General features: G+C 37.8%; 1 protein-coding gene across 13 annotated transcripts in view; it reads left to right on the top strand.

Annotated features, from left to right (window-relative positions):
- TTLL5 (tubulin tyrosine ligase like 5) overlaps window positions 1–24,237 on the top strand; it is a 273,355-nt gene that overhangs the window by 59,757 nt on the left and 189,361 nt on the right. For all 13 annotated transcript variants that reach the window (XR_003607888.2, XM_028096103.2, XM_028096363.2 and 10 more), the window contains 5 exons: window positions 5,912–5,993; window positions 7,574–7,635; window positions 8,786–8,880; window positions 18,551–18,664; window positions 18,945–19,036. Coding sequence is in view for 12 of the 13 variants with exons in the window: in XM_028096103.2 (XP_027951904.1) it covers window positions 5,912–5,993; window positions 7,574–7,635; window positions 8,786–8,880; window positions 18,551–18,664; window positions 18,945–19,036 (445 nt within the window). In the remaining variant the exon portion in view is untranslated. The remainder of the gene's footprint in view (window positions 1–5,911; window positions 5,994–7,573; window positions 7,636–8,785; window positions 8,881–18,550; window positions 18,665–18,944; window positions 19,037–24,237) is intronic.

Below are 24,237 nucleotides of genomic sequence, written 5' to 3'. Positions count from 1 at the left end.
CCAAGGTAAAAAGAATTTCCTTTATACAATAGTATTTGACTGGCAGTGCGGACTGGCTAATGTCAGCACTTTCCACTGCCTCAGGATTACAGCTGCAGCTGGGGCTTTGTTTCTGGGGAGGGTTAGTGGATTGATTCCACAATTAGTGATGTGACATATTTAGTAATCTGTTAGGCGTTGGATGCGTTATTATTTTCCCTATCAAATCTTTTTTCCCTCCCTTCCTAGACCACCCTTTATCAAGTTTGTTTTTTTTTTTTTAAGATTTATTTATTTATTTGAGAGAGCGAGAATGAGAGAGAGAGAGAGAGAGAGAGAGTACATGAGGGGGGGTGGTTAGAGGGAGAAGCAGGCTCCTTGCTGAGCAGGGAGCCCGATGCAGGACTCGATCCTGGGACTCCAGGATCATGACCTGAGCCAAAGGCAGTCGCTTAACCAACTGAGCCACCTAGGCGCCCTATCAGGTTTTTTTTTTTTTAATATGTCTTAGTATGTAAACATCTTAATAATAATGTCTCTTACTGTCTTTATGGTTACTCCCTTTATTATGAATATTTCAAGTCTTGTCCCAGGGTTATTTTGAGGGAAGTAGCTACATATTACTTTGTCTTTTTTAAAAGTTGTACAGTATTTTTCATTTAATTTTTCTTTTTTCCTTCTCTTTTCTTTTTCTTCTTTTAGTGTTTCTTGATTGCTTCCTATGTGCTTTTTATGGTGCAGGCTGCTTGCAAGATAACGATGAATGAGACATGGCCCTCCCCTCCAGTGGTGGGGAGGAGCAGACATGAAGTGATAAATGACAGTACGGGTAGTAGAGTGACTTGCGTACTCTTGGAATATACCAGAGCTACCAGCTATGCCTAGGGGAAGCAGGGGAAAGCCATTTCTAACAGAGGGAATATGATGTGCCCAGTGCAGTGTCCAGACACAGTGTGACATTGTTTGAAGTGGGAAGCTCATTGTGACTAGATATTGCCTGTGTGGGAGGAGTTGGCAGAAGAGATGAGGCCATGGAAGTAGATCGGGGCCTGATTATAGAGGACTGACACATTTAAATTCATCCTGTAGACAACAGACGAGCCACTGGAGTTTTTTGAGCCAGAGAGCAATAAGATTATTATTATTTTCTTTCATTTTTATCATGATTTGACCCAAAGCTTGGTAGGACAGAATTACAACAAAGGAAATACTGTACAACGTGACTAGAAGTGACTAATTTAAAATCCTGTAGGAGCCAACCTGACATCAAGTGTCTCTTATTGGGCCAGTTCACAGCCTGTCTCTATCTGACTATTAGATTTATGTCTTAGAAATTCTGATGGCCATATGGGGAATGGACTGCAGCGGGGAGAGACTAGTCCTAGGGAAATGAATGGGAGGTAAGAAGTATGCAATAATATAAACTTAGCACATGATCCAGCAATCCCACTTGTAGCTGTTTACCCAAGAAAAGTAATATATGTTCACACAAATACCTGTACACGAAGGTTTATAGCAGCTTTGTTCATAATCATCAAACATCGGAAGCAACCCAAATGTCCATGAACTGTTGAATGGATGAACAAGTTGTGGTATATCCATAACATGGAATACAAGGAATGAAGTACACTATTGAAACAGTTACATAGATAGATCTCAAAAGCACAATGCTAAGTGAAAGAAGCCACTCTTAAAGGCTAAATACTGTATGATTTCATTTATTTGACTTTCTGGAAAAGGCAGAGATCAGATCAATGATTGCTGCTGGGATGGGGAGTGAGAATTGACTCTAAGGGGCATGGGGAGTGTCTATGATAGAATTGTTCTATATCTTAATTGTGGTGGTTGTTAAACAACTATATACATTTGTCTAAACTCATCAAACTACAATTTAAAAGGGTGAATTTTGTTGTATGTAAATTATACAGTAATTTTATTATCTCAATAAACTTGTCTTAAGACAAGAAACAGTGATAGGTGGATGAATCTCAGAAATGCTAAATGAAAGAAGCCAGACTCAAGAGAGTATATACTCTGTGCTCCCATTTATATGACATTCTAGAATGGACAAAATGAATCTATGGTGAAAGAAATAAGAATAGTGATTATCTGGGGGTGTGATGAGGGAAAGCAGGGTATTTACCGGGAAGGGGCATGGGGGATCTTTCTGGGGTAATGGAAATGTTTTTTGTGGGTTGATATGATGTGGATTACATGAATGTATCCAATTGTCATGCCTCATCAACTTGTACACTTAAGATCTGTCCTTTTTATTATATATGAATTATATCTCAAAAGGGAATATAGAAGACTGGATTAAAGTGAAATAGAGAAGAGATCTGGTAATGTGTAGGATTTGGGAGGTGATGAAGAGAGTGTTTCTAGCTTTGGAGACTGGCGGATGGGGTTACCATTTTCCAAGGTGAAGAATAATGGGAAGCCAAACAGGTTTGGGGGAAAGATAACAAGTTACGTTCTGTTGAGGTTGAGTACTCGTGGGATATCCTAGTGAGGTTGTCTAGAAGGCGATTGGAGTTATGGATTTGGTGTCCAGGAGACACTTGACTAAAGATATATAGATTTGAATGTCATCATCATAATATTAATTGCAGCCATGAGAATACATGAGATCACCCAAGAAGAGAAGTAGAATTGAGAAGGAAAGAGCCCGGAGGATGCCACCCTGAGCAAACCTACCAGTGAATAGCTGGGCAGAAGAGAAGGAATGAGAGGAGGAGGAGAATCAGAAGAGAGCAGTGTCCTGGAACCAAGGGAGAAGAAAGTTCCAATAAGTAAGGGGTGGTCAACAGTTTCAGATGTTTGGGCTTCGCAGTAAGGTGGCCTTCGGTGATCACAGTGAGAACAGTCACTGACTTAGAGAATGGGAGCAGAAGCAAATTCTTAGGGGTTGGGGAATGAAGATTAAGGCAGCTAAGTGTAGATTGCTTTTCAGGAAGCTGCATCCAAGAAATAGGGAGGTAAGGGTACCAAGGGTAAAGTAGAGGTGGAGCGAGGCTTCTTCTCCCTTAGTCACTAGAATATTTTCAAGTTTGTTTTGGTTTGGCTGGGGGCTGAAGGAAATACCGCTCAAGAAAGAAAATTTTCCTAAGGAAACATTGTTGAACAAGGTGGTAGCAACAGTCCTTTGAAAATACTTGCTCTTCTATCAGGATGAAGACAACACAGAGGAAGAAAGAAAGTAGCCCTCAGAATGGGAAAGACCTAGCTTGCCTGCACCCTGTAATGACAGGAACACTGCTCTATCTCATCCTGGATACTGAGTTTTTGAAATTCTAGAATTTCACATTTCTGCTGCCAAAACACACAATATTAAAGGTGAAGTTTAATATTCTCAGCACAACCTACTTTTTACCTCTTAAAATCTTGAATGTCCTTGGAAAAGACCAGTCATGAGTTAAAAGGGTCGTTATAAGGACTTTTGTAGCCTGCCAAGGGCCCACATTGTTTTTCTTAAGCTGAGTCGATTATTTTAAGAGATAAACCTGATACAAATGCTGTTTTTTCATACCATTTACCATTGCCCCCCGCCCCCAACGCCCCCTCCAGTTCTAGCCTCTGAGGGGAGCTGGGCTTTGCACTGGGTTGTAATGCTATCCCAAATGTAGCCCACTTTTAGATGGTAGTAGATCCAAGCCTTGTGCATGTACAGGTGTAGTCAGAGCCAGAACTGATTTTGAGATTGTTTAGTACTGACGGGTTTTATTCACCTGGGTAAAAATTTAGTTGGCACTGCAAAGGGTGTTTTCTCTCTTTGGGTTATTTTTTTTTTTTCTTCCCAGAATGTTAGTTCTCAGCCTTTCAACTGAGATTCTTGGAATTTGCCTCTAAATTTGGGAAATAGTCAAGTAAATGTGTTGGCTGTTTAATGCAAGCTGTTTAAATAATGGGACTCATTGGTTGTCATTCTGATTTTAGTTTGTCTTCGTTTGTGGTTGATGCTGCAAATTTGGTCACCATGTCCATCAAGCATTATTCTTACCCTGTTCCTCATACTATTAATAATAATAATAATAATAATTATGAATTATTTTTATGAAACATAAAACACACCATTTTATGAAACAGTGGAATCCTATGCTCTTGCTTGTGTAATGTTAACATGGACTTGTAGATTTTGCAATTAAGTTTTTCTTTTTAAATGCCTTTTTTAGTGCTATATCACAAAAGATTTTTTTTTTTCAGATTAAAAGGGGAATATTCTGTGGGATGATTGAAGATTAGGTAAAATATTCAGAAGAATGTACTGTCCACAAAAGCTATGAATTTGTTACCTAAAAGAGATAGGTGAAGGAGCTTTCTTTCGTTTACATTTTAAAGTACAGAGAATTGATTTTTGTGTAGTTACATGATGGTAAATCCTTTCTCAGACTCTCTTTTGGTTTGTGATTATTTTTGCAAATTAAATTGAATCCTAAAGAAGTACTATGGAAGCAAATTTATTCATGACAGCTTTTCCTGAGAGAAAAACTTGACTATGATTGTCTAATCAGTGTTGCATAAATAGGAATTTTGGACATAGCAAAGTTACTGAGTATATAGGTATTGACAGATAGTGATTAATAGAGAAGATTAAGGAAATGAAAGGATGCTAAAGAAATATCAGAGAGAGAAATGATTTCCCCAAGTTCCACAGTGAATAAATGGTAGAGTCATGAGAAGAATCCAGGTCTCTAGATTCCCCTTCTAGGATTCTTGGTCCTATATCAGACTTCCTGTTCAAAAGACAGTCTTTGGCACCATCTTTCTAGAAACTTACATTTACTTTTCTGTGTTTTTGAGAGGATTGAGAAATGGGAGAATCCTTCTTAAAGTAAAGACATTTGTTTCAAAATGAGTTTCTGGAAGATACCTGGTTGTGTTTTTATAGGTGTGAGCTGTGGCCTGTGACCTCTGGTTGAACTGTAAGGAAGCTCATCTTTTCTCTTGGAAAGAAGATGTAGACAGTTTATTTGAGGGACACGGAGTGGGAAATTTGAGAATGAGTGGGACTTCTGAAAGTCAGATATATTTGATTTATGTATACCAAAGAGGACTGTGGAGAGGGTCTCATTAATGATAAGAGTAAAAGTTGCCAGCTGAGCTTCCAAAGTTAGTGTCATATTATCCTTGCATCCTGGGACAGAAGCCTGCTCATGTTCTTGGTTTGCTCTTTGCAACAGTTGAAGAGTTAGGGAAGAGAATCAGTAAAGAATCCAGTAACCATAGAAATTTGGTCTCTGGCTCCTTCCCCTTTTCAGTGATACTAGTGGTGTAGGATGGCTTGTCACAGTCCTGCTCTGTCTGCCACAGGCTCCCTCCTTTCTCTTCTGTCTTTCTGTGTTGGGCCATTATACTTTATATTCTGTCTTCAAAGGGAAATTGAAACCATAGGAGAGGGGAAGAATACATATATTTTACACTTAGCTATCTTCTTGACCTAGGCTGCAAAAGCAAGATCTTGGTTTAGGAAAATGCAATGGAAGGGCCTCAGGGAGATACCTTCAGGAGATATTTCTGTTTTCAGAATATGGTGGGACAATCCAGAACAAACCCAAAGCAGCTTTGATGTTGGATGCACTTGTTGCATTCCCATTCCCAACATTTTTTTTTTTTTTTTTTTTACCCATATGCACAGAAGAATCATGCTTGCTAACTTTTAGAGGTCATGTCACTTTCTGTGTAGAACTCAGGAATGTTAATAGAGTGGATGATAAAAACAGTGGAATTTTATAAATATTGTTATCTCATTATCTCTAGAGCTTGATTAATTTCTCTTGAACTTGAAAGATTCTCTGCTTCTACTTCCACTCATTACTTATACTCACCAAATTTCTAAGCCTCTAGTGGGAGTTGATTGGATTCAGTCTTCCAGATTTTTGTTCAGTTGTACGTAGAAAATGATCTTGTGTATTGTGTTATGTTGTATTTCTAGAACTCTATGGCTTTGATGTGCTCATAGATTCTACTCTGAAGCCATGGTTGTTGGAAGTAAATCTCTCCCCTTCTTTGGCCTGGTAAGTAGTCTGTTCCATCAACTAGAAAAGGACAAACCTTCGATGAGTAGCACTAAAACACTTTTTTTAAAAGTCATTTCTCTTGGCACTACATTTTTTACCCTAGTTATATTAGGTAGAAATGACTAGAATTTCTAAATTTGAGGAATTTGTGACATGTGGTTAAGCTCCAGATGGTAACCACGAGTCCCTATCTTACTAGTCAGTTTGTGATCTCTAACTATCTTCTTAAGCTTCTAAGGGATGCTTCTTGTGTTCATTTTTATTTCCAGTTCTCTCTCTGTCTCTCTTTTTTTTTTTTTAACTTTGTAGGTGTTCTGCTAAGGCTAAAGAAATACATGAGGTATTATATTTCCTTTATTACTAAAGGTTTATAGAGGCTCAAATCCACATATACTGTAAAGGTATAGACCTGGGCCTAGGGTAGTATATATAATATTTGGTCCTTTTACCCTTTCTATGTTCTGGTCTCCATCTAAGATTAGAGTCTAAAAACTTCAAACAATCTTAAATTTTTTTTTAACCTATCTATTGTTTAGAAGAATGAAAGAAACGTATTTTTCAATACCAGAGAGGATTGTGCTTATATCTGCAGCTGTAGCCAGAGTTTCTATTAGCCATATACTTCTCTAAATAGCTAGAGAACCCTAGAGATTTATGCTAGAGACCACCCAGCAGCTGCATTTTTAAGGATGAAAAATGTTGGCAAAATGCCAAGTAATCAAATAAAGACAGATTGACTACTTCATGGGGTGGGAGTTTGGCTTAACCCCAATAGTAAGGTATAGAGCTAGATATCACAGAGATGCTTCAGATGTTGGGCCACTCTTTTGTTAAGTAAGCTCTTTGCAGATTGCCCAGCCAGGTGCATCATAGGATGTTAGAGATCCCCAGAATGATGCATTGGTCCAGTAGCCAAAGTAATCTGGTTCATGGAGGAACACCTCAGCACCAAGGCCAACATGGCAGTCACTGCCACAGGGAGGCTTCCAGCTTTCAGTTCATGTTTCTGTTTCCATGTGGGTTCCTGCTGCATCATCTGGTGATATTTTGGTATAACTTGTATTTTTTTGCCCTCGTTTGCAAGCCCTAAAAGCTTAAGAAGATTGATTTAGAACAGAAAATGAAGCCTTAAAAAAAGTACAAAGATGACCAGGGTTTCTTCTCTTGCGTGTGAATGTGATTTGACTATTGTAGCAGTAAAAAATAATCTGAATGATGGACACACTCATAAAGGAGCATATTAAAAGTCTAAACCTCTAAAATCCGCAGGGATAATGAAGCAGTATTCTTGACTTGTACACAGTTTGAATTGCACAAGACCTTTTGGAATAAAAAGATTGCATGTCAGGGAATCAACTTTGGTGCTGGACCTGCCCTAGAGAGGATGAGTTTAACAGTGGGCTTTTATTTCTAGTATTTTTGCCCAGATTTCTTTTTCTTTTTCCATGGGTTTGATGTGCTTTATGTGTTGCTTCTCATCGACATTTGGAAGCTCTGCTACATTGAGGCCCATTAGGGGTAGCTATTCTGTTAATCTATAACATTATCGATTGGCCTTTCTTTCTCTTTTCTATTAGTGATGCACCCCTGGACCTAAAGATTAAAGCCAGTATGATTTCAGATATGTTCACTGTTGTAGGTGAGTAGTAGTGTTTTCTGAAGACTCACATAAAAGTTAACCAGAGCATCCATTTTGTCAGGCTCTCTAGGTGTTGCCAACTGGCAGTTCTTAAGCCATGCTGAATGTTTTGTACTGAAAAATTATATTTTCAGGCAAGTGTTTATATGTTTCTACTCCCCCTGGCTCCATCCTGTCCTGAGGCTGAACCACAACTAGGGCTGAGACCTAATTCCTGGGGCACAGGAATTATGAGCCGAGGAAGAGAATTAAGCAAAGGTCTGGAGAAAGTCTATTTTTCTGAGTTGAGAGAGTGCGCCTGACTGAAGCAGCTTTGTTACAAAGGAGACTGGCTATATTTCCACTAGGCGGTCTCCACTGGTGTCAACATGGCCCCTCCTGTAATAGTTATAGCTAAAGGCGGCCCGAGGAAGAAATCCCTTTCTGAGTAGATAAGCCAAAACTTTGAAAAGGAGATGGGAAGTCAGGTGGGTATATTGTGGGTTTGTTGTCGTTTCCTAAGTACTCTAAAAAGGCATGACAAAATATATTTGAAATGAAATAGTACTTGGTGTACCAGCAAATGCTGTAAAACTTAGCCACTCTAGTCTCCCTGGATGGGAGTCTGCTTTTTAGGAAGTGAAATGAGCGCACACCTAATTTCTTAAGCCACAGATAATCTAAGAAGCCCACTTCGAAAGATGCCAGGACACTACCTTCAGCTGTTCTAGAAGTAGACCTTGTAACAGGACAGAACCCCTCACCTGCTTTGGGGTTCTCCCAGTAAAAACAACATTATTTTCCAGTCACCCTCTAGGAGGCCACTTTAAAATAATTTGTTTTTATAAACAACTGTGTATTTTTAAATGGTGGTTTGCACTTTTACTCTGAAGTTCATCAAAAATCCACATCTCTTTTTCAATCAGAATCAGCTCCCCAACAAGGAAGGTTGATTTATCTGCATATTTTCCATTCTTGTGCTGTCCAGTTTTGATGGTTTGAAGTTCAAGTGGAGTGTGTGTCTGAGAGCCATGCCTAATCCTCCTGAGGTTGGATCTCTGTAATATTTGTGACCATGAAACTGAGTTTGTATACCTAAAGAAAAGGTACAGCTAAACCTGCTAATTTCTTAGAAAATGGCAGGTTTTAATGTTTGCCGTTCCCCATTCAGGATTTGTGTGCCAGGATCCTGCCCAGAGGGCATCAACCCGGCCAATGTATCCCACCTTTGAGTCTTCCAGGCGAAACCCTTTCCAGAAACCTCAGGTAAGCAAATTCAGCAGCAGGGAGCCCAGCAAGGCTTATTAGAAAGTGGTAGCTGATGTAAATGAGTGAGCTGAAGCACTCTGGATATGACATCACTTAGAACAGGAAAATTATCTGGGGATCATTCCAGACAAGAGGCAGTTATATTCAGCTATGGCTAATAGCATATGCTTTCGATGCTTTCAAACTAACTTACTGTCTGCTTTTTGTTTTTCTTTTCTTTGGCCTTCTTTTTTCATTATGTGTCCTTTTTTTCTCTTTAAGAATCGCCTGCTTTTTTCCTCAAATTGATATGCTCATAAACAAGGCACAGAGAGGGAGCCTACAAATTCCTAGTCATTACTCTGCTACATTCTTTTTGATCTTCAGGCTAGCTTTGTAAAGAAGATGCTCAATTGAAATATTATCTTCTCTACAAGTGCTCAGTGATCATGAGGTGTTAATTGAGGTTCAGTGAGATAAATGCCTACAGAATCCTGTGCATGTCTGAAACATCACTTGATCAAGCATTGCTCTGGTCTTTGTGCCCCCTGCATTTGTGTTCCAGTTAAACCAATCAGCTCATCATTCTGCCTGCTCATTCCATCATCTAATCCATCCCTGCCTGTCTAGACCTGGCTAGTTTCCATGTGTGTTCGTTGCCTTTAACATTTCTTCTTATCTAAAAGGTCCACCTTCCTCCTCTCTTCCCATCTGGATTGATGACCTTGCCTGCTCAGAAGTCTGGAGATCATTTCCTATTAAATCCATCCCATTCTATCATGACCTTTATTTTTTATTTCAAAATGACTTGTTCTCTGGTGCATGGTTTTGGCATTCATCGATTTGTTGCTGTGAAATTGTCCAGTGTTCCTCTGCTAGACTGTAAGCTCTTTGAAGGCAGAAATAGCCCCTTCTTCCCCCTGCCTCCCCTTTCCCTTTCTTCTGCCCTCCATTGGTTCCTCCTCCACTTCTCCCTTCTCCTGCCGCCGCTCGTTCTTCTCTTTTCCCTTTAGCTTGCTGGTCTCATTTTGAGTAGTGCTATTTCTGTCTGCCACACTCATCACTCTTCCTCACGCAGTTATACTTCTCACTTGTCAGGTTCTACAAACTCAAATGCCTAGAGGGGCTGCAGGCAGACAATGGGGATGAGTGAGAGGGCCAGGTACAACACAGCTGAGAGGGACATGGCTCTGCTAGACTGGAGCCTGTGCCCCATATTAAAAAGGGGGAGCTGTTTTGCTGATGTGCTCTAACTGATCATTGCCATGCGTGAGTGTGGGCCATGTGTTGTCAGACCTTCATACTGTCAAGAGACATCAGAAGTCTTATTTTAAAATATTGCCAACTGGTCCAATTAATAAATGCTTTGCAGACCAAACATAACATGTCTTTGAGCTAGATGCAGTCTGTGACCACCTTCTCTAGGGTTATCCCCTGTTAGTATTAGAGTTATGGTGTGGGACAGGGTGTACTGGATTTTAAGGGGGTATTGTTATCTTGGATTAGAAGGAAAACCAGGCAGCGAAGTTGTTCTTGATCAGTACATCATCACAGATCAAAAGGTTTTCTTATTTTTAATAAGAAAAAGCAGAGGATTACCCTAGGTGTACTAGCAAAACTGAATTTAGGCCATCACATTCCTTTGCAGAGAGTTTCCTGCAGTATCTGTGGCAGGAGCCACAGGATTGTGTGTAAAGGATTGTGAATGTTTCTGTGCAGCTTTCACAGAGTTTCTGCCAAGTTTTACTCTAGGGGTTAGATGTGTGTCATTCTTGGATGAACTGACCCCTTCTCTTAGCCTGCCTCTCAGTCTTTATGGGCCACTCTTTGCAAATTGTAGAGAATCCATCCGCCATTTGTTTTGCTAACTGGTAGGTCATGGCATGACTTCATCCATAAGCAGCCTACAGGACACTTTTATTTAAAGGGTAAAGAAACTGTAGATTAGTTCTATGTGCTCTGGAACAAATTTATCAGATGGAGTAGTTGACTTCAGGATGCCACAGTAGGATTGTGTGCTCCTGCTGAGAAGATGAAACTGGGTAGATACACCATAGGAGAAAGTGGTATGAAACATAATAAATGCTCTGGTCTTACAAGCACAAAGTGTACAGTGCTTGCTTTTGTTTTCTGCTTGGAGATTTTGTTTTCTCCTTTGTGAAATCATAGATGTAGGAGTTGGAAAACCTTGGTATGGTAGGAGAAGATAAGGCTTTATTCCATTTTTCTGTCTTTTGTAGTGTCCAGTGTCTGCACAGTGTCAGTCCTCAGATGCCAAACTTCTGGATCTGTTCTGGATCATTTGGAGACTTCATTCAGATTCTTATTTCCAGTCCCCAAATTGGAAGCCTTTTAGCTTTGTTCTTTCACAGCCCGTGTTTGATGCACCTGCTTTTTGAACTTTATTAACATAGAGTAAGTGAAAATGAATGCACAGAGGTCTTTCCACATACAGAATGCAAGAGTAGAGGCTGCAGGAATTTATGAGTTCTCTTTTCCTGATAGTGATCGTGCTGCAAAGGAGGCGGTTGGATTTAAATGACGAACGGGATTTAGAGACATATCTATCGCTTTGACCAGAATATTCCAGGAAGGAAATATAGTTCACAGACACCCTTTCTTTTCTTCAGATGTCTTATGAAAGATACTATTGTCAGTGGCTTCATATTGGAAACATTTTCACATTGGGTATTGGGCTGCATTTGATGGTACACATTTCTTATATGTAGTGATTTGCAGTTTTATGAGTTAGAACCTCTGGCATAATAAGTGTCTGAGATGCTGCCTTTAAAAATAACTGTCCTTGTTAGCTGTATTTGAGATTAACTTTCATTTTCTTCTATGAAGATCTTTGTTTTGTTTTGAACATCTTGTTGAAGTGATTGGGTAGCAGTGAGGATGCTGCTTCTGCCAGTTGAGGCTTTGAAATGATGCTGTAGATGTTAGGCCTAAGTGTGCCCCTGCAACTGGTAGTTCTTCGACAAGAAGCTCCAGGATATTTATTTTGGCCTTGGTACTCTCTGATCCAGTTGCCGGACAGCTTGGGAGCTTGAATTGTAACTCTCACAGCTACTGTTTTTGACAAGGTACTTTACCTGGTTTATATGAGTCCAAGAAATGAAAAAAAGGTTTACTGGTTGTCTAGTGTTTGGTAACTGGTTAATGCAATTCCATAATACAAGTCTTGGTGTTTAGTTGGTAGAATTTGAAACTCTGTAATGTTTAGTGTTTTATAAGTTTAGCAGGTACCTAGGTATGCTAGCTGCTCTCTGTGGCAAATAAACAGAAAACAAAACTAACCAAAAAACAACCACAAAAAAAGCCCCAAAACTGTTGACTTCAAAGAGCTTACATTCTGCATACCTTTTAGGGCTATCTACTCTTACTTCAGGAGAACTTTAAAAATGCTTAATTCATGGTCTTCTGAATTTGATTCCAAAGAAGTGTCTTCGATATGTAATTCTAATCTTAATTTCCCTTCTCTTACATCTGTCTAGAGATCTCCGTTGGCTTGAATGGCCGTAGGTTGCAATAGCCTGTGGCGGAGCAAGGCCTCTCCCTCATGGTTGTGTATTTGAACACTGCTCATGTGACACAAAGCCTTTCTCGCTTTATTTAGCCAACTTTATATGTGTAGAATTCTTTGACTCTTCTTGTTCTTTGCAGTGTTCTACTCTGTCACCGTCTTTCTGTTAATGAAGCGTTCTCAACTCCATGGTGGTTTTGTCAGAGCTGAGTTAAAAACGAAAACAAGTTCTCTGCTCTGGCCATGGACGCTTTGTCAAGTTTTCTTCTGTTGCTGTCAGATCGTGCAGTCCAGTTTTTTGCCTATTGTCTGACTATTCCTTCTTAATCCATTGTCTCTTTCTACATTTCTTCCTCCCCTTGAATGTCTGTGGTTCAGATTTCTCACTCATGCAGAAATCATTTTGCGGGTTCCAAGGCAGATGGCATGGTTTTGTGGAAAGCACATGGACTTTAGACTCAGATAGCCCCGGGTTCAAATTTGCTCTGCCAGTAACTAACTAGCTGTTAGACTTTGGGCAAATTCCCTTACGTCTCTGAGGCTCACTACACACGTCTGTCAAATGCAGATAATAATACATACATGGAGGTTTGGTGGGAAAGAAACGATAAAGCATGGGTAAATATTTGGGATAGTTCTGGACACATGGTTTACCTTGGACACAATAGTCCCCTTCACACTTTTGAGTCCTGTTGATTTTCCTTTTACCCATTTGATAGCCAGTATTGGGAGTTATTTCGATATTCTTATCTGTAGCCATTCTTTTCACATTTGCTGTCATCTACAAATGCAAATTAATTACTTTATTATCTTTTTATTTATCCATCCTCCCAGACATCAGTGAAGATTCTAAGTAATGCTCAATCAGTACCCATTCTGAAAATCACTTCCTAACTTGATTCACTGCTATTTATCCTACATTACATCTTTTAACTCTTTTCAATTTTTGTTGATGTGTTTTATTCCCTATGTTATGACACTAAGCCCCAATTAGAAATATAATTTAGAATAAAAATTTTATGAAATTTGTATAAATGTTTTTGTAAAACCCAAAGACATTAAATGTATTTATTTGCTTTATTCCCCCTTTTTCGTAATTTTGTCCTAAAAATAAACATTTTAAAGCATGTTTTAAAATAAATAAAGCAGTCTCCATACTTATTCTTCATGAGCTCATTAAACTCTAAATGTTTACGGAATTTTTTTTCTTTTAATATTCTTTTAAAATTTGTTCCATTATTTTACTAGGGATTCAAGTTAGACTTACCAGGCGGTAATCACCAGAAGCACACTTCTTACATTTTTGAAGATTGGTACCTCATTTGTTTTTTTCTAATCCTCTGGTACCTCCTCAGTTCTTCATGATTTTTCAAACATGATTGTAAGTGGTTTTGGTAAGTTTTTTGTTTTGTTTTGTTTTTTAAAGCCAGTTCCCTTAATAACAAGATGCATGTCTCTCAGACCTGCTGACTTATATTTATTCCAAATTGCCAGATGTTGCATATCTCTTTTTGACTGTAACACAAGTCTACTTACTTTTCTTTTCTTTTTTTTTTTTCCCTCCCCTGATTTCGGAATATATTTCTGGTTATCAATTACATTTGGACCTTCTCTGTAGCCATTTTTTGTTTATTTCCCACCTGATTTATTCATTTGTGGTCCTTTTTGTTCCTTTTATTTCATTTGATGGCGTTAATGCATTTTGCTTTTTAAACTGGATTTTACCGGTTTAAAGGTGGCAAGATGTGTCACATACAAATTGAGCTATTTCTAGTTCATTTGTTTCTAACACAGAATTCCAAACTTTGTAAAACTACATTAGGACATTTTTATTCCTTGTATGTGTTCTCTGTCAAACAGGTTTTATTCTTGCCCCTCAATTATGATTGTATCTTTTATGATACCTCACCTTTTTCATATTCTGTGTTTTGTTCAGTTCTTCTCATTGCTGGTACCTGCCAGCTTTCTTTAGGCTGCGAATCATTTTTCTGATTCAACATCTGTTTTTTACTGCTTTTAGTGGCGACGGGTGGTTCCTCATCGCAACGATTTCACATTCTCAGTCAGTTCTTCCCTAGTAATAAAGGTTAGATGTGTAAAGCTTTCTTCTCTGGGTCTATTTCTAAATCATAAGTTGTACTAATGATAATTTTATATCTTTGATGCATGTTGCATGGCAGAATTCTGACCTAGGCAATAATTTGGTGGTTTACAATCTATCTGAGCACCCGGTAGTTAAAATCCTATGTCATCTAGACAGAGGCAGTGGTTCTCTCTAAATTCAGAGGAACTTTATCTCCTTAGTGCATTCAGTCAGTTCCCTGCGCTGATAAATGCACGAGCTCAAAATCACAGAATGGCTTGCACTTGGAGTGTTTTCCTCTTGTTTTTGGCAGTCCTGAGGGCCTTCCAAATCAGTCTGATTCCTTTCTTTTGGCTTTGCTTTTAATCTCCAGGTGTGTCTTCTTGGCACTCATAAGCATTTTCTATCTCCTTTATTTCTTTTTTCTTTGTTATCCTTTCTTCTCCCCCTTTTTCTCTGCCTTTTCTCTCACCTGTGTCTATAATTCAGGTCACATTTCTTAACAGTTCATCTCATTAACAAATGTTGGTAGGATTCAACCAGTTGTCTATGATAATAGTGCTCTGTTGTACCTGTGTAGACACATGTCTCTGTAGACCAGTACAGCAGATGTTCTGCTGATCAAGAACATTCTCTCTAATCTCAAATTTATTGAAAAGCTGAGATTAGCAAAATACTTCTGACTTTCTAGTCTGATATTTTTCAGCAGCTTCCCCAAAGACATAGGAGACCTGGGTGGATTTGAGATACATAGACGTCAGTAGCTACAACTTTCACATCTCTCTCCCTCTCAGCCTTTTTAATAGTTTGGTTTGAGGTAAATAGGTGAAGAGATAAAAGGAGTTTCTAGCTATCTTTTTTCCCTCTTGGAGCACGTTGACCTTTTTCTTTGCAGCCTGATGATATTTGTGGCAATAAAAGAGTAAAGTCATCAGCTTATGGGAGTTCACAGCTAGAGCGCTCACCTAACAAACACCATTACCCCTCAGTCCCTTCCATTTTCAAACCTCCCAAAGGCCCCCAGCCAGGAGCATCTCCTGAATTCCTCCATGCTCCACCCAGACAGCCCACATGCATGCCCAAGTGGCTAGAGTTAGAACTGTGAGCTGTGCATAACAAAGGAGTGTTTGTGAACCTGTGTGGGAGACAACTCTTTGAAAGTGACTTGGGAGAGAAGACTGAGAATTTTGGGGGTGTCAGTTCGGTGTTTCTAGGAGCAGGTTTAGATAAGTAGAGGAAGGTGGCAACATCATTGTAATCTCAGTCACTGGAAGCCAGGAATATTGTTCCATCTCAGAGCAATTCCACAAGATGAAAATTAGGTCCTAAAAAAGGAAAAAAAAAAAAAGATCATAAGATCAAAAAGAAAAATAAAATGACAAAACCAATAATAAAAAAAAGACAAGAAAATGAAAAACAAAAACAAAAGAAAGACAAAAAACAAAAAGCAAAAAAAAAAGTTTAAAGAACAAAAATTGGGGGTGCCAATTAGATGTTATTCAGTAGTGACTTGATCCATGTTCTTGCAAATATGACCACGCATTTCTTTCTTTTTTTTTTATTTTTTAGAGATTTATTTATTTTATTTTAGAGAAAGCGGGAGCAGGAGGGGGAGAGAGAATCTCAATGAGACTCCCATGTGGGGCGCAGAGCCTGACAGGGGGCTTGATCTTATGACCCTGAGATCACGACCTGAGCCAAAACCAAGAGTCAGACACTTAACCAACTGTGCCACCCAGGCACCCCAACCATGTATTTCTTAAAACTATTCTAATAGCTAATAACTATTTCCTAAAATATTTTTATTACTAACCTTTAATACAGATTTTAGCTTATCAACATTTTAAATAAGTTTTTCTATTCTAAAATGTTTAATCTTTATTTTTATTGTATCATTTAAATGAGTGCTTACTTCGTATTCTCTCTTACATAATTTCAGAGGACTTTAAGGTACTTGTAAATAGTGTGAATGATGAGGCAACTTGACCTTGGATAAGGCACTTGACTGCCAGTAGCTTTCCGATTAGAGCCATGTCATCACATGTGAAATAAAGTATTTTTAACCAACGATAAGTGGTGTGTGAAATGAGAAAAGTCCTTAAAGCATCCAATTAATATTTTGGCTTTACTAATTTGTCACTAAATAAGCGTTTGCACTTTAAAATTGTTTGAAAAAAATCATATTACTTATATGATTCCCTTCCTAAATCTTTAAAGTTTCCCCTTGATTCCCCTCTCATCCCAACATGTACTGCTTAATGCATTCCCACAAATTGGAAAGGAATTAAATTTTTCCCCCAAATCCTCTGCAAAGTTTAGTTCTAACCATTATTAATCTGCATGTCAGCACATTCATTCATTTACTTATTTCTTCATCAAATATTTATTGATCTCCTCCTCCATGCCAAGTACTGTTCTGGGTGCTGAAGATACCACAGGGAAAGCTAAACAAGTAAAAGTCCCTGCCTTTCCATGTTGCTTATATCTGCTGATTTCATGGTTTTTCGCTATAAAGGTATCTCATCATGGAGTTGCCTATCAGGAAATCTGTCTTTTATAAGTCCCATGCTAGCTTTGAAGATTAGTATGTGTTGGTCTCCCTTGTGTCAAAGGCAAAAGCATTCATGATGTGTACAAGTGTGTATTATTAGTCTGTCTTGGGCTACCATAACCAAGTACCATAGACTTGGTGATTTAAACCACAGAAACTTATTCCTCACAGTTCTGGAGGCTGGGAAGTCCCAAGATCAAGGTGCCAGCAAGGCAGGTTTCATTCTGAGGTCTCTATTCTTGGCTTGTAGATAACTGCCATCTTGCTCTTGGCTCACATACCTCTTTGTACATGGTCGGGCAGAGAGAGAGAGAGAGAGAGAGATAGTACAAGCTCTCTGATGCCTCTTCTTTTAAGGGCATTAATTTCATCAGGCCAGAGTCTCACCCTCATGACCTCCTTTAATCCTGATTACCTCCTAAAAGCCCCATGTCCAAATACCATCAAATTGGGGGTTAGGGCTTGAACATATGAATTTGTGGAGGAACATAAACATTCAGTCTGTAACAGTGGGTATTGCTGAGAAGGTTGAAAGTTTTCCCATAGACACTGTACGCAAAGAGAAAAATAAACAGTAGTTCCTGACAATAGGACTGCTTTTCTCTCATCATAGTTAATTCTAGGAATTTAGAAAGACAATTTGCATGCACATTTCTTGAGTTATTGCTTATTCTTTCTGTTGGCAGATATACTTGTCTCATCAGTCACTTTACCTCTTTCAATAATAGTGTGTTCACATGCTTCATACCGTCTGACTTCCTCTGTTACCTTTATATTTCTTTGCTCATGTAACGTCAAAATTACTTAAAACTTTCAGTGTAGATGACCTTTGTGATCACCGTTCAGAAGACTGTGAGGAGCATGGCCCATTTGGCTGCCTCCTTGGAGTGCCCAGGGCAGTGTGGTCCTTGATCAGGTTTCTTGAAGTCCCCAGCAGCCACAGTGTTTCTTTTGGTTACAGCTCTTTTCTGTGTCACTGATGACTCTTAACCTCAATTTCCGTCCCCTCCCCCATACCAGAGTTCTAAAACCTCTCAGGGCCCATTTTTCACCTGTGGCATATAATAGATTGTTCCTTGGTTTTCTGTCTTATGTCTCATTTCCCCTAACTCCCCTTCCCCACTGCTGTAAAGAATATCGTTATTTACTGAAATAAATACACATTTAATCTTATATGGTGGTTATTTTCAGATTTCTTCTATATCTTTGAAAATGTCAGACGTCCTCTAAAACCAGGATTAGGATTAAGTACTGGATTAGAAAGTCATGTGGACATCTTTCTTGTTTTTCTTCTTGTTTTCCTCTCAACCATAGTGTTTTTCTTCTATTCTCTTTTCTCTTCTTGCCTTTGAGTCTACTAGCTTTCATTTATTTCCCAGGGTTTCAGGCTAAGAGAGTAATTACAGAAAATAGGCTTTGGATTTGAGCTTATCCATATTAGGAAAGATAATGATGTTGAGGGACTGAATAGAGACAAATGAAGAAAGATGAAAACATCTTGTTTGTTTCTGTTTTTCCTTCTCCTTAGCGTTCCCGTCCACTCTCTGCCAGTGATGCGGAAATGAAAAACCTTGTGGGCTCAGCCCGAGAGAAGGTGCCGGGGAAGTTAGGTGGTTCTGTGCTTGGTCTGTCAATGGAGGAGGTAAAGATAATTCCATTTCAGGCCTTTGTGGGCTAATGCAGGGTTCAGTGAAAATTAGTGAGTGATTTATAATGTTGATGACCACCTTATATCTTACACTGAAAAGAGAAAGATTCAAGATGGGAGAAACTTGTTCTCAGAAAACAGCATCTTAAATGGAATTAATTTCTCCCTTCGTGCTTCTTTCATATTTGTGGGTTGTAACTCTTTTCCTCTGCCCTATAAACACATGGATTACAGTTTTCAAAATGGGTACTTACTTGATATTCTCTTTATATAGATCAAAGTTTTACGGAGAGTGAAGGAAGAAAATGATCGGAGAGGTGGATTTATTCGCATATTCCCTACATCAGAGACATGGGAAATATATGGGTGAGGTGACTACATTATTATTTTTTTTTTTTTTTTAAATCTGTGCTTCAGGTCCACAGAATTGGGTTAATTGTGACACAGTGTCGTCATTGCTTTCCATCTGTGTCTTTCTTACTTTGTGTATTTATTTATAGTGGTGTGAATATTACCCAACCCAATAACTGGAGCATTAACAGTGATTTAATCTACCTGTGCATTATTCCTTTTAAAAAAATCCCCTGCCTCCTTTGTAATAGCCCCTTAACCCGGGTTAGACACTTGTAAAAATTTTATGATCATCATTACCTTGATTTGAAAATAAAGTAAGTTATAGTACCATTTTACATTTTACCAAGAATGTATGAGAGTTCTAGTTGCTCCTCCTCTTTGTCAACACTTGGTATTGTCAGACTTTTTAATTTTAGGCATTTTAGTGGGCATGTAGTGTATCTCTCTGGTTTTAATTTGCTTTTCTCTGATGAATAATGATATTGAGGCTTCATGCACTATTGGCCATTTGTGTATCTTCTTTTTTTCCATTTTAAATTTAGGATTTTTATTTTTTTGTTATCGTGTTAGAAAGGACTCTTGAAACAAGTCCTTTCTCAGATATTTATATTGAGAATATTAATATCTTCTCCCAAGTCTGTGGCTAGCTTTTTCATTTCTTTTTTTTTAAGATTTTATTTATTTGAGAGAGAGAGTACACAAGCAGGGGGAGGGGCAAAGGGAAAGGGAGAAGGAGAAGCAGACTCCCTGCTGAGTGCAGAGCCCTACATAGGGCAGGGCTCGATCCTAGGACCCCGAGATCATGACCTGAGCTGAAGTCAGTTGCTTAACCAGCTGAGCCACCCAGGTGCCCAAGTTTTTTCATTTCTATAATGGTGATTTTTAAGGAACAGAAGTTTTAAATTTCAGTGAAGTCAATTTTTAAAAGATTTATGCATTCTGTGTTTCCTATCTAAGAAATTTTTGCCAACCCTAACGTCACAAAGCTTTTTCTCTTATGTTTTCTTCTAAAAGTTTTACAATTTTGGCTTTTATATTTTGTTCTGGGATAGTATTGATTTAATTTTTGTGTATGGTGTGAGGTAAGGGTTGAGCTTCATTTCTTTTCATATGATATATGTTTATTTCAGCACCATTTGTTGAAATTACCCTATTGAATTACCTTGGCATCTTTGTTGAAAATTAGTTCAAATATATGTGTGGGTCTATTTCTGGACTTTATTCAGTTTCACTAATCTGTCTCGGTCACTATAGCTTTATATTAAGTCTTGAAATTAGATAGTGTAAGTCTTCCAACTTTTTTTTTAAGTATTTTGACAAATAAATAAATAAAAAGTATTTCGACTATTGCGTCCTTTGTATTTCCCCAGACATTTTAGAATTCCCTCATCAGTTTCTACACAGAAGCCTGTTAGCTTTTGATTGGGACTGCATTGAGTGTATAGATTAATTTTGGGACAGTGGACATTTTAACAATACTGAATTTTCCAATCCATGAACGTGATATTTCTCCATTTATTTAGGTTGTCTTTTTTTTTTTTTAATTTTTAAGTTTTTATTTCAATTCCAGTTAGTTAGCATACAGTGTCATATTGGTTTCAGATGTACAGTGTAGTGATTCAACAGTTCCATACACCATTCGGTGTTCATCATGACAAGTGCACTTATTTACATCTTCTTTTATTTTTCTTAGCAATGTTTTATAGTTTTCAGTGTAAAGGTCTTGAATATGGTTTTTTTTTAATTCATTACTTAATATTTCATGCTTTTGAATGCTATTATAAATGTAATTTTTTAAACAGCTTTATTGAGTTACAAAGTTTATATATTTAAAGTGGCAAGTTTTAACATAGGTATATATCTGTGAAACTACCACAAAGTCAACATAATGAACATATCCATAACCTCCAAAAGTCTTCTTGTGCCTCTTTGTAATTCCTCTCACCTGCCCCTCCCAGCCCTTCCCTGCCTATCCCTGTCACCAGGCAGCAATGATCTGCTTTCTGTTACAAAGATTAATCTGCATTTCCTAGCACTTAATATAATTCTACAGGTTTTTCTCTTATTTGTTGGGTCTTTTTTTTACTTTATTATTATTGAAATTATTTTTAGATTAATACATGTTGTATTATGTATCAGTGGTTTAATTCCTTTTCATTGTTGAGTAGTGTTCTGTTATAGGCATATCCCAGAATTTGTTTATTGTTCATCTGGTGATGGGCATTTGGTTGTTTCCAGTTTTTGATTATTGCAAATAAGGCTTCTTTGAATGTTTATATACAAATTTTTGTATGGACGTGTACTTTCACTTCTCTTGGGTAAACACCTACTTGTGGAATGACTGGATCATATTGTGTATATGTTTAACTTTTTAAGAAACTGCCACACAGTTTTCTAGAGTGGTTGTACCATGTTACATTCCCATAATAAGTGTATGAGAGTTCCAGTTCCTCCACATTCTCACCAACAATTGGTGTGGCCAACTTAATTTTAACTCCTGAGGTGATGTGTAGTGATAGCATATATGGTTTAATTTGCATTTCCATAATGACTAATGTTGAGCATCTTTTCATGTGCTTATTTGCTCTATGTATGTCTTTGATGATCAAATATTTTACCCATTTTTAAATGAGGTTATTTGTTTTCTTATAATTAAGCTGTGAGAGTTCTTTATGTATTCTGGATATTCTTTTTTTCCTAGCACTTGAAAAATGTTCCATTATCTTTGGCTTGCATTTTTCTGACAAGAAGCATGTGGTAATTCTTATTTTTGTTTTTCTGTGCATAATGTGTCTTTTTTCCCCCCTCAGTCTGCTTTTAAGATTATTCCTTTATGACTCATTTTCAACAGTTTGATTATGATATATATGCCTTGGTGTCATTTTCTTTATGTTTCTTCTACTTGGATTTGTTGAGCTTCTTGGTCTGTGGGCTTATAGTTTTCATCAAATTTGGAAAACTTCTGGCCATTATTTCTTCAAATATTTTTTTCTATTTCCTTCCTTTCCTTTCTCCTTTTGGGACTCTGGTTAATTGGTTGATACTATACTCTAAGTCTGGCTCTGCTCATTTTTTTTAGACTCTTTTTCTTTCTTTACTTTGGATGATTTTCTGTTTCTCTGTTTCTAAATTCATTCATCTTTTTGTCTGCAGTCTCAAATCTATTAATTCCTTCCAGTGAAATGTTCATTTCAGTTACTTTATTTTTCAACTTTAGAATCCATTCTCTCTTTGTATCTTCTTTTTGTTTTTTTCCATTACTTCCATGATTTTTTAGATTCTTGTGCATATAATATTTATAGTAGCTGTTTTAAAATCTTTGTTATTCTGTTATCTCTGTCATTTCTGAGTCTGTTTCTATTGACTGATTTTCCTCTTGTTTCCATTTTTTTCCTTCACATGTACAGTCATTTTTAAAAATTGGATGCTGGACATTATAAATGTATAGTTGAGTGGGTTCTATTGCCTTCTTTAAATGATTTTGAAAGTTTTTTGGTCTGATAAGTTACTTGTAGATCAGTTTAATCTTTTTTAGGCTCATTTAAAAACTTTATTTATTTATTTATTTATTTATTTGAGAGAGAGATTGAGAGAGAGAGAAAGGTCAGAGGGAGAAGCAGACTCCCCGCTGAGCAGGGAGCCCGATGTAGGACTCGATCCTGGGACTCCAGGATCATGACCTGAGCTGAAGGCAGTCACTTAACCAACTGAGCCACCCAGGCACCCTAAAAACATTTTTTAAAAAAATTTCAGTATAATTAACATACAGTGCTGTATAGTTTCAGGTGTATAATGTAGTGATTCAACAATTCTGTACATTACTCAGTTCATTTAAAAACATTTTTATGGTTTGTTTAAGGTAGCTTTTTGTTTAGATCTAGGAAAGTTTTACTATTAAAGACTCTTTGGAGATGTCTGTTAAATGAGCCCCATATTCAATGAGATTTCTCCATTTTGGCTGGTGGGAACCAATCAATGTGTAGCTCTGCATGAATTCTGGCAAGTACTCAGCTTATACTTTCTCTTTAATGTTCTTTACCTTGTCACTTGCTCTTTGCCCAGCCTTGTGGACTTTTACCCTATGCCTAAGCAGATTTGTGTTCACCCAAAGACTCAGAGTCCCTTGTGATGCTTTTTCTTTGATGACAGTAAGGTTGAGACTCTCTGTACTTATTTATAGTTGACCTATTTCTCTTCCTCTGGTGATTGGCTTTTGATCTAGTTGGGATATTAATGGTTCTAAGTATAGAGCTAGAACTTAGAGGAATAAAAGAAAGTACCATTTTGTGTTTGTTTTGTTTTGAAAACCCAGCTGTTCATAGAGAAATCTTCCTTTCATCTTACAAAATATTCTATCAATGTAGTTATACCTTACAAAGACCTAGGAACACAACAGAAAGATATTGCTTGGGTTTTCTTTTGATATGTTTTTGAAGAATTTAAATATTTGCAGTTCCTAGAAAACATATCTTTTAATTAATGAAAGTGGAAACCTCTACTCTTGAGTATTTCAAGAGTCAGGACCTTAATTTAAGTGCCTTTTCTAAGGAACCAATTACAGGTAATGTTGGGGTCTCTTACAATAGACCAATAATGATTGGTTTGGTTTTACTGGTTTGGTTCTGAACCAATGGGAATAAGACAAAGACTAAGAGATGGAGGCCAAAATATCTCCTTCTTTACTGATAAAGTCCAGGTTGGGAGATTTGATTCTCTCTGTCTACAAGCAAACACCCTTTTTGTTGAACTTCTGATATGGGCAGATTTACATGCCCATTTATAGGCGAGGTTAGACTGGGCTGTGTGGGAGGAGCACCTGACCCTGTAGGACCAGTAGAGGATATGTACCTCCTAAGGGGAAATTGTCTCCCAAGAGAAAAATGGGAGGTGCAGACTGATGCATTTCTGTTTATTCTTCCTAAATTACCAATCTGGTTAAGTCACTCCACCTCTCCTGGGTCTCTGAGAAAAGAGGCAGAGTAAGGCCAAGAATATTAAACTAATTGAGCTGCCATCGTGTAGAGTGGAGAACATGTGTTTATTTATCTACTAACAAATAATGCCTTTTTACTAATATATATTTCCTGAGTATTAGCCAGATGTCTAGAACTATGCCCGGTGCTTCAGAGTATAAAACCAATATTAGATGGGATCCCTGCCCTTTGAGAGTTAACAGTGGGATTATGGAGAAATTATTTATACATACAATAAAA

The sequence above is a fragment of the Eumetopias jubatus genome, unplaced genomic scaffold (genome assembly GCF_037043125.1).
Source record: "Eumetopias jubatus isolate StellerSeaLion01/CBP00866 unplaced genomic scaffold, mEumJub1_p1.0 scaffold_7, whole genome shotgun sequence".
NCBI classification, from domain to species: Eukaryota; Metazoa; Chordata; class Mammalia; order Carnivora; family Otariidae; genus Eumetopias; species Eumetopias jubatus.
This window is presented reverse-complemented; position numbering and strand designations above follow the sequence as displayed.